At 41.9% G+C, this 20,084-nt stretch overlaps 1 protein-coding gene across 1 annotated transcript; it reads right to left on the reverse strand.

Moving 5' to 3' along the window:
- Nucleotides 1-60: 60 nt before the first annotated feature.
- On the reverse strand, nt 61-19,778 carry MELTF (melanotransferrin). Its single transcript, XM_009565594.2, has 15 exons — nt 19,569-19,778; nt 16,938-17,092; nt 13,510-13,609; nt 11,732-11,914; nt 11,272-11,428; nt 10,337-10,404; nt 9,401-9,588; nt 9,039-9,219; nt 7,948-8,099; nt 7,439-7,535; nt 6,406-6,600; nt 5,187-5,343; nt 2,487-2,554; nt 2,198-2,385; nt 61-1,424 (listed from the first exon to the last, which is right to left on the reverse strand). The coding sequence occupies exons 1-15, from the start codon at nt 19,621-19,623 to the stop codon at nt 1,146-1,148; spliced, it is 2,223 nt and encodes a 740-aa protein (XP_009563889.2). The 5' UTR covers nt 19,624-19,778; the 3' UTR covers nt 61-1,145.
- Nucleotides 19,779-20,084: the final 306 nt, after the last annotated feature.

The raw sequence follows: 20,084 nt of genomic DNA on the forward strand, positions 1-20,084 counted from the left end.
TAATTTCCCAGGAAATTAAGAAGCCATGTAAAGTTCAGCTATAGGGCCAAAGTCTGGATAAATGGTAATTACTTCTCATGTTTATTTGTTTGTTTTCGTTTATTTACACCATTATTATCATCTGGTTCTACCAGGATTTTTTTTATTATGCTGAATGGCTTTTCATCCCAGGATCATGAGGTGGTAGCTGTGGTCAGGAGGATGCCGCCTGCCAGCAGCACAGCAACATTTGTTTTTATTGCAGCTATGGATAAAAATAAAAACTGAATGCTACAAGCCAGTAGGTATAGAAACAGTTAACTATAAGTTAACTGCTTTGTTTCACTAACAGCAAATACAAGTTTCATGCACAGGTACTCAGATAACCCCATGGAGGAGGACAGCCACAAGTTTCTTGATGGAGATTGCATCAAATTAATGATCACAGGGCAGATGACATCTCTCTCAAGCAGTGAGAGCACTGGCTGGGGAAAGTCAACAAGCTCACGTGGATGCATGCCGTTTGGCTTAGTTCCTTCCTCTGCCAACAGATGGTCCCTCAAGTCTCTCTGGCTTTCTTTTTCATTCAGTAACTCTGGAGGTTCTCCCACTTTAATGTGCTGCAAGGTGGAGGACCTTGCCCGTGGCAGAAACTGTATTCTGGACTGGAGGTCATCTCTCTGTTGAAAGCCTGTCCGTTCTCTGTGCAATTTACTCTTCTGGCAGCAGAGCTCAGGAGAAACCATTGCCCCCAGCAAAGGTAGGATGGAATAAGCAGGGACATAGGAGTCGGAACATCACCAGCCAGGAGGCCAGAGAAGATTCACCAAACAGTATTTTTGATACTGCCTTCCAAGATACAGAAATTCTTCTGCGGATCAGAAACCCAGTATCCATCTAATAGCACTCAGGAATCCTCCAGTCCAGGGAGGTTCAGCATCAGCACTGATGGCAGAGGTGCTCCAGTATTGGACTGATCTTGTAAACCATGCTGACACTGTATTGCTGGCTTCTGCCCCAAATTCTACCCCACCCACTCCCCTGATGATCAGATGCTGTTAGCACCTTGCCCTGCAAGGAGACAGGAAGGGGCATTCAAATGTTATCCGAGGGCAGATTATCTGAGGAAAAGGTGGTAGGGCAGAGCTGGCCTGGAAGTTGCCATGCTAGTCCAAGCCTTGTATCTGACACAAAAGAAGAAGGGGAACAACAGTAGTTATAAGGAGGTGTTGTCTGATCTTATTACCTGCCCCAGTGCACTGTGGTGTTTGCATCCCTTCAAGGGACTCAATATATTCACTCTCCAGCCATTCTACATACGTCCTCCTCTCTTTTACTGGCACGATCGCAACAGTAGAATCCTTAAAGATCAAGTCTTTTCCTCTAAAAGCTGAAGAATCAAACATTTTGAATCCATTTCCATTGCTGCTATTTCCAAAGTAGACCTGAAAACAATGCAAAATTTTCAATATTTTGCAAGATTAAGTGCCACATTCCTCTTGTACAACATGAAAGACAACAGGAACTGTTTTGTAGATGAAAAGTTCATACACAATTGCAGAATCACTCTTATGAATTTGCTTTTAGATGCTCCAGTAGATATAGATTTCTGACACTGGCAATTACAGAAATCTGTGATTTCATTTTTTCAATTACTATCTGGAAAGAACTGCATTTTAAAAAAATTCTGTCTCAATATTGTTGTGTAATACAGGGTTTGGCTGCTTGGGAGTTACAGAAATGACTGAAGGCCAGCATGGAGATACCCAGTACTGCTTTTACACTAGTTAACTTCATTATTGATGGGAACCTAGCCTTGGCAGCTAGGCATGGTCTGCCTAGATGGTTAACCATCTGTATGGCTGTGGCATAAAATATACCCAGCAATGTTCTGCTGCATTCTTAGGAAAATTCCTGAATGGAAAAAAAGTCATCCAGTTTGGGAAAATACCTTAAGCTCTTGGAAAATTACTACTGAAACCAGCAGCTGAGCAAGAAGTTGAAATTGAAATCTGGTTTGCACCAGGGTGGTTTTACCAAGAGAACTGCACAGGTTAGGTTTTACCTTCTCCATCCCACTCCAACACCAGGGCTCTGCACAGTGCGTGTGCTACCAGTCCCATGGATGCAGGGGACATAATATGGTCCTGTTGTCTTTATCCTCGGTCTGTGTTAGACCATATGTAACTCCCCCATAGAATAAATGTATTATTAATACCTGGGCTTTGTCCAGTAGTCCATATATGGCAAAAATGCTGGTATCTGGGTGAACCATAATGGCCTGAGCGGGCACCTGAGCCAGGTGACACTCAGCAAACTGGGTGACTTCAGCACGGGCACCATTTGGACACAGTAACTGGAAATCACTGGATTTCAAGTTTTGGGCCCAACTATCAGTATTCTTACCTGGAAAAAGAAACCGGTCATTGTCACTCACTAAATGCTTTAGAGCAAAAAGGCTCCAGAAAAATAACTGAATCATAATAGAGATATGTAAAACTAAATACCATCTGTGTTCTCAAACACCGTTGAATGCTTCACAAAGGCCACATCCCCAGAGTCCTGTGCCAGGCACCTTTAGGAAACGAGAGAAGAAAATTCAGTTCAAAGAATCTTTATGTGAACCACTTTTTTTTCCAATAGGTTTAGAATTCAATTTTTCTCACAGACATTCCTACAAACAAATGCACCGGATCCTAAGGTAAATAAGCAAAAACAGGGCAATGAAGCATCTTGAAAGGAGAGCAAACCAACATCTTTGCAAAGTATTAAATAATATTTTGAATTAAGAATTTTAAGAGAGGAATACAAGCAGAAATTTTTTATTAAAAACAGTGTTAGATGCAACAGAAAAGGCCAATATTAGAAGAACAAAGAAACAGAAGATACGTTATGAAATATTAAGTGCAGTATTCTCCATCTGCTAACAATTGCTTTCACTCCTTTTTAAATCATGTACAGAGTATGTGTCATTAAGAGGTTTTGAATAAAATGAGTGCATAATCCAAGAGTTATTGGGTTCTGCGTATGTGCACGCGTGCACATCCCCAGGTATATCTTTTTTTTCCCTCTCTTTCCAAGTTAGAGTGACCTCAGTGCTTGCTCAGACATTGCTTTTACAGCCCTGTACACTGGAGATCTCCAGTTCATCTAGCTGCAGTTTCCAATGGTACTGCTCCAGAACTCATTTCAGTTTCCTCTAATTTTCTGAACCAGAAGCAGCCCAACATGCCAACGGCATCCTAAGATTTCATTTCCTGTGAGTGTGGTATCCCATTCCAGAGGGTTTCAGAGCGAAGTTGTGGAACCACACACTTTTACCAGCATTTGCTATTTCGCATGTTACAGTGCGGTGCTGTCTAGTGCACAATACAACAGACACCACAGACTGTGAGGAGATTTTTCCTAGGCCTGAAACACAAAGTCAGCAAATAAAAGAAATTCCTGGCACTTGCTTCAGACAGCAAATAATACATAAATAAAATCAACCTCAAATCAGAGAGCTGGGTGAGCTAGCGAACAGATCTAACTTCCCAGGTATTTTGGGTAGTGGGTGCTAGAACCACAGGTGGGTAAGAGAGTTTAGTGGTGGTACCTTGTAGATTATTCTACAAGTGTTTTCAGGAAGCATTTCTTAAGATCATTAAACCTCTAATCAAGATGATGTAAAAGCTGTAACTAAGGATTGTTTACGTAGCAATAATAATTTTTCCTCACATTTGTACCAACAGTTACCAAAGATACATATATTTCACATCTACCTAGTTTAACATGAGCAGTTATAATCAAATTTCTTTTCACTATAGGGCTGACACTGTCATGCAGTGAGTAGAGGACTCAGTAGCTGCTGTTCAGTGCATTCCCCTTCAAAAAAGGCTGTTCCCAACAGCCTTGTTTTAGTACCCTATGCAGTTTAATTTGCCCTGAACAGTGGGATTTACACAAACTGAATAACCTCTCATTCCTCTAGTCAAGCTAGTCTAAAGATGAGTTGAAGGAATCTGGAAACCTGAAATCCCGTATCAGTCACCTTCTATAATTCATTCTTCTTTCAGAGATCACCTAAGCATCACAGCCAGACCCATACCTTCCTTGCAGGAGACTGTGACCCTCCATTTACCCCCCAAATCCTAACTAATATTTTAAATACCTAAAACTTACCATACTGCTTGAAGAATTAAGTGTTTATCTTCTCTATTTAAACACACAGTGATCTCCATATGAAGTTAGGGGTGTATGGGCACTATTATCAAATTCACAACCTTAAAATACGAGCAGGACTCATACAGCCTATAATAGCAGTGGCTGCTTATTCATTGGGCAACTGGTAGCTACCTATTAAGTGAAGCAGAGAATCTGGAGTTTGCGTGCAAGGCACATACCACAGCAGAGCTGCTGGATACAACTCAATAGATTAGAAAAACATAGTTATCTAAGTCTAGCACTTCAGTGTTTACCAGGCTGCTGTTCAGGAAGTTGTCTGCCCTGAAGGAAAAAGACCACTCACTGACAGCTCTGTTACACCATCTCCAGGAAAGGAAATGCTACTTCCTTATCTAAGAGTTTCAAAGCCCCAAGTCTTTGAGTATGGCCCAGGTGTCTGCCGTTACCCAAAGTATTTATTTTAAATCGTTTTCCCCATTCCTTTAACACATATTGCTTTGAAGAGTATTTGTATTTGAACTCTGGCCATGGTTGCTTGTGCTGTTCAGCAGCCTGCCTTCACATGCAGCCCACCAATGGGTAAGGACAGTGAAGAACCAGTCCTGGCTCCCCATCACTTGCCTGCCATGCTCAGCACAATCTTAGTGCCTACTGTTCGCCTGCTTCCCTATTTAAGCTCTTTTTAGATGACCCAAAGGATTCAGAGTGGCAGACTGTCTGTCACACTAGATTAAAGAAAGGCTGGAGAGCGATGGCAATTGCTTGATCTTCACTAGGGAGGTGCCTGTAGCTGAACAGAGACACGGATTTGGCTGTTGGTCTTCTGGCTGGTTGCAGGTCAGAAGCCGGCAAAAGGCTTTGACATGATCTAACGTAATGCCTTATGACATACCTGTATCTCTGAAGACATCTGGGGACACATGTCCCACTTCATTTACAACACATGCAATGATAACCACTGTTTGCTGACTGCGATGGAAAATAGTTTCTCTTTGCCTTCTGACAATCTGACAGACTAAACAACAACCATATGTATTAATTACCTGAAGGCTCCACTGTAGCTGTAATAACGTTCTTGGCTACTTGCACTGCATTTATTGTTTCCTCTATTGTCTCCAATGCATAGCTGACAGAGTTTTGATGGGTAATTGTCCTGGTTAGCTGAAGGCACGCAGCTGGCAGAGAAAAACTCACTCACCGCTGGGGAAAGAAAGGCAAACCAACATGAATGAAAAGTGTGAGCTCTTCCCAAGAAAAGTAGTTACACTGTCATGAACTTGGAACCAATGCAGGTTTCAGTAGAACACTAAAAACATGAATTACAGTTTCCTTACTGGAGTTCATAAACTACAACTTTTAAAATATTTTCAAAGCAACATTTGGCTGATTATATAATCAAACCAAAGAGCTTCCTGCGAGATAGGAAATAAGCCATCAAAATTCAAATCTGGAGTCCTGTCGTCATAGATATTTTGCTTGTTATGCTACACTGCTCCATTACAAAATAGTTTGAAAGCAAATGCAATTCAATTCAGGACAGGGATATATCATTCACTGCAAAGACACCCCAGAGCTGGAAGTGCCACCTAGAGGAGATGCATCCGTATAGACAACATGAGTTTCTGCTTCTATCCTATTATTGATATCTGACTTGGGTCAATATCCTCAACCAAAAGCACAGACAGCCAAGTGTGAAAGCTGGATTGTGAAGACCATATGATAGGGCTTTAAGTTGATTAAATACGTAAAGCAATGGACTCTTCAAATGCATTTCTGAAAAATGGAATAAACTTTTGCAGGAAAATTCTAATTAGATGCAAGACATTTTTTTTTATACCAAGTACGGTCAAATTCTGGGACAGGGATCCAGAGAGGTTGTGTGCAATCTCTGTTGTAGGATTTTCTCCAAACCTGCCTTGACATGGCCCTGGACAATCTGATCTAACTGGACTTGCTTTGAACAGTTGGTTGGACTAGATGACCTCCAAAGATCCTTTCCAACCTAAATTAGCCAATGATTTTATGACAAAGGAAAGAGGGAAAGGAATACTTTTGTGTTAGATGTAACATTCTCTGTATGACCCTTCCATTAGTCTACTTTGGTGGCAAACTTAAAATTTTAAATCGTTAGATTAAAACACAACATCCTTTCACAAACAGATAAACTTAATACAGAGCTATGAAATATGAAAATTACTTCCCTAATTTAAGTTTATAGTTAGAACGTTACTGTATTTTTTATATGTAGAATTGTTGTCTTACCTTGTGGAATATTACAGTCCCTGGTCTTAATAATGCCCCTCTTAATTAGCATACCAATGGGGATATTCCATCCAGCATTTCTCCCCAGTCCTGTGTGGCAGGACTTCTTCCCTTTCAGGTCACTGATGGTGAATGCATTGGACAGATTCCTTTTCACTAATACCACAGCATAATATGCACTGCTGTTGTCGTCAGCTTGCAGGAAAAACAAAACAAGTTACTGCTTCCATTAAGCATTCCCACTGCTTAAAGATCATCTACAGATCCATTACACTTACAAGGTGCCCACTTCAATCACACCAACAATCAGCTAGCTAAGAATTATGAATGTACACGTAATTATTCTTCACTTCTATTTCACAATGTTGCATTCACTGACAGTGCACATACTGGTGCTGCTATGCACTCAAACTGAGCAATCTAGAGATGAACATGGGAGTGTTTCTGTTAACATCAACTCTTATAAATACATCCCTCTGAAAAACAACATTTGGGTCATTAGTGAGTTATCAAATCTGCTTTAAGAAGTCATTTTTATGTGAAAACTCAAACCTGTATTGATATTTCCATGAGTTCTGCAGCATACTGAAATTCTGCCTTAGTGACTCAATGTCCACAAACCCTCTTTTCGTCGATGACTCTGAAGCAGCCACACTGACAGGAGGGATCTGTTTCTAAATATGTGTAATTTCTGTATTTTTGCTTACGTTAAAAATATTTTGATTTTGTGAATACTGTCTTTTTCCATTGTAAATATTTTTTGTGGAAAAGACAAATAAAGAGGTACAAGACTCAAAACTGCCAAAGACTCAACGTGATCTTGCAGCAGGACAAATAAAAGTTGCTACACACTCTGTAAGAAACCATCCCATACTTATTTCCTCCTCTGTCCATGAGGTGAATATAATAACTCTCATTTCCTTTGAAAACAGCTTTCCCAGCAAGGCTAGGGAACAGAGGCTGTGTTTTTTAGAGCTGTTTTCAAACAGCCTGGAAAAATAAAGTCTATATTTATGCTTCCTGACTTTCTTACCAGAGTAACTTTCTCCAGCAGCTGGTACGAGGCCGTATGTCTTCCCAGCCATGTAAATATCACCTCCACCCAGAACTACAGCATCACTTTCCTTTTTCTGAAAAAAAAAATAAAATTGAAGATTTCTGTGAAAAAAACAGCAGATACATTCCCTGCTCCGATGATGACACCTCTAGCATCAGACCTGTTTTATCTGAAAGGCAAATCTGACAGCAAAAGCACAATACATTGATAAAGAAAACCCCCAAAACCTGAATAAAGAATCAGCAGTGAAGCGGGGAGAGGAGATATCGCGCACAGAGACTTGAGCTAAATGGGCAAAAATGCCCTCAATCACAGCTAAAGGTCATGAGGGTTCAGGTCTATTCATAACATGTGAACTACAGATCACCTCCTTAAAACCCAGTATTCCTACTGGTCACCTAAGTGCGCATCTCTCTGATTCTACCTACTCAGCAGAGAGAAGCTTGTGTTAATTGGTTTATTGCACGTGGCTTGTAGCAGCCTACCTGGATCAGCTCCATGCACTCTTCCTTTGTCTTGGCAGAAATACACTGAATTTCTGGTTTCAAATTCTTTTGCTTAAAGGCAACAGCCATTTCACCACATTTCCAAATCTCCTCCGTGGATACAACGCACCAGTTCAGGCTTTCTGGCAATGCTGCACCAGATTGGAAAGCAAGTATTACTGTTCGTGTTCTTTGTGACAGACAAGGAAGGATACACGCTGCCCAGTCACATATGTACCATCCATGTTATTAAAAATGTTTACTTCTGTGTTTCTCTCCATCCCTCCACCTCAGACTTGCACCTGGTTAGGAAGCACAGAGCTCTCCAGATTACTTGTCTGCCCACACTGCAAAGGTATCGAGGGTAAAGTAACAAGAACTCCTACAATTGCTGACCATTAGGCACAGCCATAACGTGTTAGTTGAGTGCAGCAAAAACCCCACCTTGACAGTTTCCTCATACTTGACAGTCACTGACCGACCCCTAGAGTCAAGCCCTGGAGGTGGGGCGCTTTGCCATAGCACAGAGCACATCTCAAAGGCTCAGCTGCTATGATTATTAAGCTTCTTAAGGCAAGGGATTTTACAACCTGTGTTTCTGACTTTGCCAGAATGCACAATAAGTCATTTTTACATTCTTCTGATAGTAAAGAAGATCATCTATTGTCAATAAAGAGCAACTGAGGGTTCCTTTAGCTTCTGGAGGAAATTTTCTGCTAGAAACCCATTCATCCATTCTCTATAGACTACCTGAGGATTTACACATTGCATTACTATTTCTCCTAATCAGCAGGCAGGAAATGGACTATCAAGTTGCAGTAGAAGCTTATCACATTAATGTCTCTCATACAGCAGAAAGACAGAAAATGCCTGCAACCTAGAACATAAAGTGGTCCAATTTGCACAAGAAAATATTCTACAATGTCATACTGTTTCTAAGCCAAAACGTGGCTTTTCTCCATGCTCAAAGATTAGACTGGCATCTTTGCATAACCCAACAAGAGTCAGAAGAAAATAAAGAAGAATAAAGATGGTCTTTGTTTTCAGCTATTTTGTTCATGGTTATGAATAGGAATCTAAAGACAACTTACTGTTGGGGTTGCAGCTCAGAGCTTGCATGGCATGAAGATACTCATTACCCAGCCATTCTTGGTAATTCTGACCTGTGATTGCAATGAGCTCTGTGGTGGAGTCTCTGAACAGAAGATTCTGGGCATCATAGGTTGCAGAATCAAACATCTGAAACTTGGTGCCTACCCCATTAAATCTTTGCTGTAATATTAAAGAAAGAGAAGAAACATTCGTTACACATGTCTCGACCTGGGACGTGTAACATCCCATACTCCTTCAGATCCCACAGAGCTGAAGGTGCCCATATATCCTGTCTGCAGTTCAGTCAGGCGAGTGGGAGAACTCTAAAACGCAACACACTGATGACAAAATGGTGTCCTACTTGTCCCTGGTTCAGGAGCTGGAAGACAACTGTCCCATCTGTGTCAGGCCGCACAACCACAGCACGAGCTGGGATTCGGGCCAGGTGGCACGTTCTCCACTCCATCACATCAGCTGTGTTGCCGTCGCGGCACAGAAGCTGGAAGTCCTGGGAGCGAAGCCGCTGGGCCCATGAAGACGAACTTCTTCCTGAAATCAGACAGAACACGCTTATGGAGGAGACATCAAATGGGGCTGATGGCTCTGGCTCCACATCTGCTTGAAGCATCACACATGAAGCAGAAAACATCTGAGCATCTTTGGAGCTATTCCTGACTGCACAATATATCCCGTGTGACTATGCAGTCCTTCAGTCTTCTGTCTCCGATAAGACAAGGAACAGCTTAACACTTGTGAGACAGCACTGAACTGTGCTGGAGTCTGCAGCAATGTCAATAGCATTCCTCAGTCTAGGATCACATGCAATAGTCTTTGTTTTTGTCCCCTGTAAATGATGGTCAGACAGGCCTGCAATATTAAAGTACTGGTATGCTCAAGGCAGACTTCACAAAGTGACAGGTGAGGCAGGCCACATCTTGTTAACTTTCTACTAGTCTCTGCTGAAAACCCTGGGTAGGCAGGAACAACGTAACAGCTCAGGTCTGTATAAAAAAGAGTTTAGCACTGGTTAAGCTTTCTTCCCAGAAAAACCTTATAATTCCACCTTTAATCTTTACTGAAAATATCAAGCATTTAAAAAACAATATAAAAAAGGATCACATGGACTCCTCTGTCTCCTTGAGCGTACATCTGGAGGAACATCAGTTTTTGCTACTACAGCATTTTTTTCCTGATTCCGCAATTCAAAATAAACCAAACATTTGACACTAAACTGTCATTACAGATACTGTACTCCAGACCTTGTGGCCACTATTCAAGAATCTTCCAGATTACTCACCATCTGTATTTTCAGGCACCGTGCTGTGCTTCACAAAAGCAACTTCTCCAGCACCTTCAGCCAAACACCTAATAAGTATAAAACCAACCACAAAGATGCATTACAAAGCAAGCTCCCATGCAGCGTACACTGCCGTCTGACAGCCAGAGGGCTGTATGCTGCATTCCATCAGCCACAGAAACTGACCTATTTCTTTGTGCTGAGAGTTTTGCTCAAGGCAGAGATTAATGGCTGTTAGAGCGTGAAAGAAACTACCACTGTCATTTGGTGAACACGGGCAACGTGTTCAGTGCTGCCTGGGACAAACACTGTGACCTTCCTCATCCAAGAGATGTCTATGCCTAAGGCAGCCATGCTAACCTTTGGGGAACAGGCAGAGAGGAGCAAGTGTTTCACACAAGAAAATTCTGCCCCCTTGCTCAAAAGCATTGACCAAAACCGTTACTCGGGGACTGGAGCTGCAAGATAGCACAGACAGGAAGAAAGAAAATAAGGGAAAGACTGGTGTACAAAAGTGGCGGGCAGGGCAACAATTCAGTGCACCTGAGGTGGGATGACTGAAATAGGTGAGAAGGGACCAGTTCAGTGCTCAGATTCCAAGGGTCATCAGGTTTTACTGGGAAACATACAGCCTGCTGAAACAAACACTCAGACTTGCGTCAACACTTGCTGGACAAAGCAAACAGCAATGGGATTTCCCTGCCCAGTATAAGTGCTAAATATCCGTTTGGATTTAATACACCTGAAATAGTACGTTTAGAATTGCTTTTGTTCAGTCTCCAGGTTTAAAGCATGGTTGTCCTAACACAACAGCAGATTTTCTAACACGATCAACTGGAAGTTCTCTGGCTTCAACTTCCTATTAGTGAGGCCCAAACACAATGCTTATGGATAGAGCACAGTGATAAAAAAATTGACAGACCCATGACTTTTACCTGAAAGCCCCACTGTAGTCATAGTATTGCTCTTGGGAACTTCCTTCGCATTTGTTCTGCCCAGCTGCATCCCCTCTGCAGAGCTGACAGAGGGATTTGGGATATTTTATGCCATTTGCTCCAGGAACACAGCTTTCATTGAAATATTCACTTACAGCTAAATGTGAAATTAGAATAAGAAGTTTTTTAGCAATGAATAAGCAAGATCCCACAATCTCATTTTAACACGTCTACACAGTACATCTCTAAAAACATTTAGAAGGGATAAATAATTCTGTTCTTAAAAGATGGTTTCCAACTTCAAAAAAAAACCTGCAGTCTTCGTCAAACCTACGCCCAAGATCAAAGCCAAGGAACACAAGAGCAGCCAGAACTCTACACATTTCTGCCCACACACCAGGTCCCAAGCCCATAAGGAAAGGTGCTGCTGAAGAACAGATCTTCCCCTTGTTACACTTACCTTTTGGAAGGTCACATCCCATCGCTGCCAGGCGCCCGCTGTCCATGAGATAACCCACTGGCACATCCCAGCCTGCAGTCCTGTTGATGCCCGTGTGACATGAACGCACACCCTTCAAGTTGTTGATGGTGATGCTGGAGTTCTTCCTTACTACAGCCACGGCATAATAGGAAGTTCCAATCTCTGCAGCATAGGAAGAAAGAGAGGCAAAGTAGTCTTGCAGCAGCACTATAGTGAGAGACACCGATTTGTGACTCCTGTGGCTCCCCTACCCACAGTTAAGTCACATTGTTCACATCCTTGGTGAGAACCTGCTAACTGTGAGTGAATGTGCTCCGTTAGCTTTTCAGTGTGAAATGTCTTAATTAAAAGCCACAGACAATCTGCTCTAACTTTGAAGGTCAACCTCCTTTAAAAGGGAGGTGGAATTAAAGACATACAGAGGTTCCATCCAAGAATAAATTCTCTATGATTCTAAATATATTTGGATTGTGTTGAAACCAATATAATTAATAGTAAAAACAAAATTCCCCAGTTGCCTACTAATCAGAAAAAAAATTCTTCACGGAATGAGTCATCGGGCACTGGAACAGGCTGCCCAGGGAGGTGGTTGAGTCGCCTTCCCTGGAGGTGTTTAAGGAACGTGTGGATGAAGTGCTTGGGGACGTGGTTTAAGGGAGTGCTAGGAATGGTTGGACTTGATGATCCAGTGGGTCCTTTCCAACCTGGTGATTCTATGATAATTAATTTTGACACAGCACAGCAAGTTTATGTCACTGGAGCATCACAGATCATTTCATTGTCTTTGTTTCACAGTTTGATATAACTCAAGAGTCAAGAGCTTAGGGTCTGAAGTGACCATAACATCATTCAATCTGACTTCATTTAGATTAGAAATCATTAGATTTCATTCACTTTTCTCTGATTTGAACTCACACCCTGATGAATGGAGATTGCCAGCCTCTGGATCAATGAGGCCCATGTGGTTTTGAAAAACTACAGTTCCCTCACCAGTGCTATGATGAGGTTAACAGTGTCGGGGGAGCTACTGCAGGTGTCCACTTCTGAGGAAGCCTTGACCAGATCACACTAAGACCAATCTGCAAACCAAGTCCAGCTCCATCTCATAGTAGAGTGGTGCTCACCACTGCTCGTAGACTGCTTTCAGAGCTGCTCCTTCCTGTAGGTGTCAAAGTTCTTCAAGCTCCGAACTACACAAACATGTCGATACTGAGCCCTTAGTCAGGATGACAAGTCACCACTGAATTAGTGTCTCTGTCTTGAAAGGAACTCAAAGCTTAAGGACACCCAGATAGGGAGCAGAATCTATCACCTCCTTTCTCCCAGCATGCAATCATATACACTATTAAAAATAAAATCTAATTATTCTAATTTTATGTGATTGAGAGATAAACCTAATAACTTATGTTTTGCAATTCATTAACTTATCTGCAAAGTATGGGACAGAGAAGACAGTGAGCAGACAGACAGTGGAAAAAAAACTGAACCACAGAACAAAACAAAAACTAACCCACCAAAACTATTACAGGAACGGCTATTTTGAGCTCACTCTTTCGGGACAGGCTCTGCCACAGCTCTGCATCTCCTGTTTCTGCCACGCATTTTGTTACAGGCAGGAACATCCAAGAGAGAACCTGACCATTACCTACTGTTTAAAGTCTTCCAGAGGAAGACAACCAAAATAAAATGGAAACAGTAAAAATGCATAAGAAAAAGCTTGTATTAAGCGATCTAAAAGTTATTTAGTGAGAACATACCTTGATCATATACTTCCCCAACCACAGGTTTCAGACCATGCTCCTTTCCAGCCTGGTAAATCAAACGACCGTCCAGTGTCACTGCATCTGCCAAACCATCCTGTGCAGACACAAAGGCAGAATACATGCTGAAGGTTAACTGTCGCTATTTCTCAACAGCCAGAGGCAGACTACCCATGAATTTAAGAGAAGAGGCCCCTTAATCTGCTTTTGTGAGTTTTCTTTTCTACAAGAAGTTCTTCTAAGGGCACTTAAATTTCTGGAGAACAATTACCAAGACTAATTTCAGAACTTCAAAACTGCCTTTCTTCAGAAATAATGCAGAAACCAGCCTTGGACCATGATGGCCTCACTACTCTTCGTAGCCCAAAGGAATCCTAGAAATGGATCCTGCAGTTCTACGATGCATCTTAAGGCCCATCAATATGAGCTTTCATTCACCTCTATAGCTAGTGCCACAAAGCTTAAAGATTTAAATAAAGTAAACGCATTTTTGAGGGCATGCATAGATAGTTTGAATTAACATCTGAGGCTGCAAAACCTGAATGCCAAAGCATACTCAAAAGAAGCCTTAAAGCATGCCAGCCTGCACCTCAGCAAACAGACACACACTTTGGGAGAGGGGGAGCAGATGACAGTGCATTTCGGAGAAGGAAGAGAGCATCTAAAAACACCGTCCAAAGTGGGGAAATATAAATCTGGGGCATCCACTGCTGGGAAGGTGTCCAACAATACCATATCTTTCCAGCTGCTCGCTGGAATGCTGCTGCAGCTACAGGATTGCTCTGGATAGCATGGGATAGACCAGTAAGGACTAGAACTGCCATTCATGCCTGTGATCAGCTGAACCTGGCTCTCACTGTGTACTGAGCCGAGTGAAGCCAAGAGAGCATATCTCACACAGAGACAAGATACTGCTGAGAAGCCAATTCTTCAACGTTCTTATCAGTTTGCTTAACCTCTGGTTCGGCACTGGCGGGGCTATAGTTTGGTTTATCCATCCCTTGGCAGTTTACCGACCACTGGTTAGGGTAGGGCTTGGACTATGGTGTCTAGTGTACTACAGCAACTGCCCACAAGCTGAACCGCATAAAAACATTGACATTTTCTAAGGGATCATGTGAAAGGAAGAAGAGGAGGTGGGAGTTAGAAAACCCTTATACCCAGAGAGAACAAAATGAGCCTCTGGAATTGGTGGTGGACAGGAAACTGAGCAGATAAAATGGGAAGGGTTGGCCACAGAAGGCAAGGACTGTATTATTTGCATGTATTTCCATGTGAGTAAGCACTTTTCTGATTGGAAAGTTGAGCCTTTGAGCTGTGTTTAGCAGAACAGCCTCCTATTGATAGCTTGTGTATAAGTAACAGTACAAGAAAAAAAAAATGCCTGTTGTTGTATTTAACATGAAGTAGTTAATGGGCTGCAGACCTCTCCTTTACATACACAGATCACTGCTAAGGTGGCCCATCAGCAGTGTGAGGCTGTGGAGCTTTTTTTGTAGCAAGTATTTGCCAACAAATTTAGCAAAGGCACAGGATTATTCCACATATGATTTTTTGATAAGTAAATGTGCAATGATAACACCCTGTTTACTATTTTCAGAGAGACTTCATTTCTGTATGTGACAATATTTGAGAATTTCCTACTGAAGTGTTTGAAGACCTGGTGAAGAATAGCTCTGGTCCCATTAAATATTGTCAGGTTCCCTGGTTTAATATTTAGACATTTCTCAATTTTCAAACACCTTCAAAGAAAAAGGTTTTTCACTTTATCCATGTGCTAGCAAACTCACAGGACTAAGTCCAAACTATGTAGTGTTATAAAACAACGTGTCTGCCTCTTCAGCCATTGCGCCCCACTCCCTTCTTGGCCTCAAGGAGCAGAGTTCAGTGTGGATGTGGACTCAGGGGTTCCGCACAGTCCTACACAGAGCCGGCCAGCTTAAACATTTAGTAGATTATTAGCACAGGAAAGAAGAGGCCTCAAGGACAAAGCCTTTTCTGAAGCCTTAACATGAAGATTCATTTTATCAAAAATACTTCCCGACTCTGCTACCCGCCTGCAGGTTTCCGAGTTCAGCTAATCAAGTTTAGTAGGAATACAAGGTTTTAGATAGATGCCCGCTGCCTGCAATGGCCTACAAACATCATTCTGTGTGTACTGTTTTGGAGGCAGACTCTCATCAGCTCTTTTAATAAGCTGCTTTGCAGACTCCCTGTGTGGAATGCAATCAGCCAAGCGGTTTTAGGAAGATCTGACATCAGAAATATTTTCTCTCTAATTCTGAGGCAAGATCCACTTACTTTTTGATACGTACTCCTAACATTCTTCAATACAGTCTTGATTCCCTCACTCAAGAACTGTATTTACCAAGAAAAAATGTGGTAGTTTTATTAGTCAGACAACCCTTCTGCTTCTGTTGACAAAAAAATTACAAAATACCAATTTCTGAAATCTGTTCCTTTTTTCTGGCTGCACAACGACCTGCCTCATCGTCCTCCCAACTACTCTGGCAGCCTCACCTCCTGGCTCTGAACCTCTTGTCCTTGACAGGCTGCATCTCTTCTACAACCCCCTGATTTTAGGGCATGTTACAGAGGATACACAAAATATCATTTATTAACTCAGCCAGGCATCCTCCCCTTCCCCCACACTCTGCCCATGAAGATAACCATGGTTACCTCTCTCCATGTTTCCTCCAATATCCACTTGTTGCCTCCCATCCTCTCTAAGAAGAGAATTATTTTCCATTCATCATTTTGTAAAGCCCCATGTTTAGAGTCTTTAAAACCTTCCCTAGAGCCATGCTCCTCAAAACCAAGCACGCTCTGAGCAGCTGAATTAATACAGATGGGTTTGCATGCCCTTTGCTCACCCTACTTGCTGCTTTCTCTCTCTCTTCCACTCCAGTACAAGAAGATTTGATTAGGCTTTACACTCATTTCATCTATACATACTGCAATTTCCATTATGGGACCCTGAAATGTGAGTTTGATCCAGAGTTCACCAAAATACAATCAATCTACAATCATCAAAATACAATCAAGTCTCAGCAGCACAGCTTTAACTACTGTTTGCTTCTTATAGCTCCATCCCTTCTTAAATATCTGTCAAATAAATCTAACACAATTTCCAAATACATTCAGGAGGAAATATTTAAGACCTTTGCTGTGTTTCTAATGACTTGGCCATACCTGACTTGCCAGACAGAAGATGGGGTCATTCTGACATTTAGGTTCATATGCATACCTTGATGTCTTTGTTAAAAAAACATAAGCTTTGATTTTTTCAGAAACATGAATGCCAGGAAGCCTATGGTCAGCTGCCTGCATCATCAGACATGGCAGAGCTGTGTGTATCGCCACTAAATTATTATTAGGCACATGAGGAAATTAAATCAATGACTCTGCTGTCACTCACAACTCACCTTGATCATGTGGGTACAGTTAGCAGCTGAACCCCCCTCTGTACACTCCAGAGGCGGAAGGATGCCAGCTCCGTGAAAGGCCTTGCTCATGTCATTACACTTGGAAAGTTCTTGCTGAGAGACAGTGCACCACCGGATACGTTCCAGGCTGAAAGCTGCAAACACACCACCAAGAGAAAACATCATTAAAAACATTGGTGCCTTTGTAACAGAGCTTACATTTAAAGATTCCCAAGAGTTAATCCTTCATTCCGTTCCTCCTCCCAAAACAGAAAGAAATCAGGGCTCTTTCAACAGTACATATTTAGAGATGGTTCCCACTTACATTCAGATTAACATGAATAATGAAGTTTTTTGGACTGGAAACAGGATAGGCTCAGACTTGGATACTGAAAACTGATGGCATTTGTTTCTGACATAAGTACAGGTAGCGTGGAAGACATCAGGACATCCAGACTGTTCTTAAAGCCACCCAGAACCCGATCTTTTCTCAAGTCAAGTCTTTTAAATGGTCATTTAAAATGATATACTACAAAACCAAAGAGACCATCCAAAGAAAACTCTGCCTCAAGCACTGCTAGTCAGTACCTGGAGTCCTGCCCCAGCCCTTTTTGGTCTGAATGAAAAAAAGCAATCTTAGCTGCTCAAGAGCCTTGCCACAGCTTATTACGAAAACTAGAAAAGTAAACTCGTCCCTTCAAAACATTCCTTCATAAGAGGCCATTTCCACAGTCACGAGAAGGGGAGGGTAGTTCCATGAATGAAAAGACTCAAGTTCAGTAGCAGAGTTTCCATTCATCAGTGAAGAAAGGTGTCTTTCAGCAGGCCCAAGCGCTGCCCCCCTAAGTGCAAAAGCTACACTTTCTTGCTTTTCTAAGGATGTCATCGTGCACAAACAGTGCAGCTGTACACAAAGTGCTCCTGCCAGCATGGCTTGTGTTCGTAGACAGGTTCAGATCATTTTTGCAAGCAGGTACACCACATTCCATTGCTTTTCTACAATTATGGTTTCTAAGTTGTGAGTCTGCTGTAAGTTATTTGTCATGCTGGTTTTCTAAAATCTCTAACTGGTCCTTTACTTCCCCGCAACTGCCTCTGGGGTGAAATATCGCATCTCACTTTGCAAGTTACAATGACTCCACTCAGTAGCAGCCATGCACACTCTCTGACTTGGTGCCTGCAGACTGAACAACATCATTGACGCCATAAAGTTTGTTTTGCCCGATACTGGAACAGAGGGTTTGGCTTGCTGTTCCACCACAACTCCGAACCAACCCTACTGCTGTCAACAAACATTAAGTCAGACTTGGAAAGTCTACAGGAAATTTTCGTGGCAGCGTGTACTAGTGGAAGGAGAAACAACTGCCCACCTCTGAGCAGCAGGAATTCGGAGAACCACAATGGTTAGAAGAAAGGCAAAACAAGGTGATGGTTCTTTTTAGCCCCTCATGGAAACTTAACATTTACTTCATACCTGCGTGTAATTTTCAGGATTAATTTGTTGGAGCAGGAGAAAAAACCTAGGTTTTCATTGATAAAGGGGTTTGGGTTCTTCTTCTCTTAACATAAGCAGCTGGAAATTAAACTGGGGTCTCAGCAGCTCGGTATGAATGGCTATTCTTCACCCTCAGCATTCCAGTTTATATATAAACACACCAGTGACAATGCATAAATTGCATGAACAACTATACACCTGGAATACAAAATTTGGCTCCATATTTCAGCCAAAACAGCATAAATCTGTTGCTTTTTTCCTCATTCATCTAAGACAGGCAATTAATTTGTCCCTTCCAAACTGCTGAACTTTGTTATTACAGGAAAGGCAGATCCTGGCAATTTCCTATTTCATTCCTTGCAAGTTAAGGTGTTTGAAGTGGGCTTGAATACAGACAAGGTCTGCTGTTAGTCTCTCTTCCTACTGCCATCCAAGAACATCTTAAAACAGTGGGTCAGTCTTTGAACACAAGCTTATTCACAACTCTGGCCCTTCTGTAGACATTCATGAAGCGTAAAATGGCAGAAGCTGCCAACTTCCATCTGGAATACACTCAAAAGTTCTAAACACACACCTAACTTTATCACTGCCAAACATCCAGTTAACTCCTTTGCTGAAGGAGTACTACATTGTGTTAACATCTTATCAAGTGGCTATTAATACAGATATTAATACACTATCAAGGGCTTTCAACAGAAACAATGTAAAAAATAAGCAAATACAGATAATTTATTTTTGAAGAATGTCAGAGTGCTCCCGAAACAGCATCTACACTCCAGAGAAACTAAAAGCCATTAGAACTTAGGAGTGACAGAAGCTGATGTGTCACACAAAGCACCGTAGGTGGAATAAGACAATTCTTTCTATTTTAACAAAGCTAGCGTCGTTATAACTCTCCACTTATAAGAAACACAGACCATAGAAATAAATAGATTTAGTACAACATTTGGCACCAATTAATCAATACAGGTTTTTCTACTCCTTTCCCATTTTTTATATTATTTCTTTCTGTTCCTTTTCCTGGCCATCCAAGATTGGTTCTAAAATGGTTCCAGCTTCCCTCCGCTCTCTCGTGTCACGCTGCAGTCAACCTCAAAGACACCATGCCACAGTGAAAGTTTTTGGTAAGCACTTACCCGCATGAAAGAAGAGAAGATATAAAATGCTTCTGGGATTCTTCATCATGAACATTTTGGGATCTGTGCTTTTTCCAGCCTTCAGAACGTATGGAGATCAAGGCTTCTGTGAGTGTGCTCTCCAGCCTGCTGCTTGGTGAAAATCAGCAGCATTCAAGTTTGCACTTTGTTCAACAATTTATCTTGCTTATTCTGGCACACGTCACCTCATAATGACTACAGAAAAAAAAAAAAAAAAAAAAAGCCTACCTCTCTTGCACTGCCTCTCCACTCACAAAAAAAAAGTCAGACTAGGAAATTGCAAAATACCTGAGGCACCACTGAGGTTGTTATTGCTTTAGCACCACCTATAGACTTCACGGAACAGCAACACACCGAGTCATGGGGTAAGGGAGGGCATTTGACAGAGCTGATGTTGCTTCTGCCACGCTCAGCATTGTCACGAATCCCATAGTCATAACAAGAAACCCAGGTTTTTATGATAGTGAAGCCTCTACCGCATGTGCCAAGTGCACA

This window comes from Cuculus canorus, chromosome 9 (genome assembly GCF_017976375.1).
Source record: "Cuculus canorus isolate bCucCan1 chromosome 9, bCucCan1.pri, whole genome shotgun sequence".
Classification (NCBI taxonomy): Eukaryota; Metazoa; Chordata; class Aves; order Cuculiformes; family Cuculidae; genus Cuculus; species Cuculus canorus.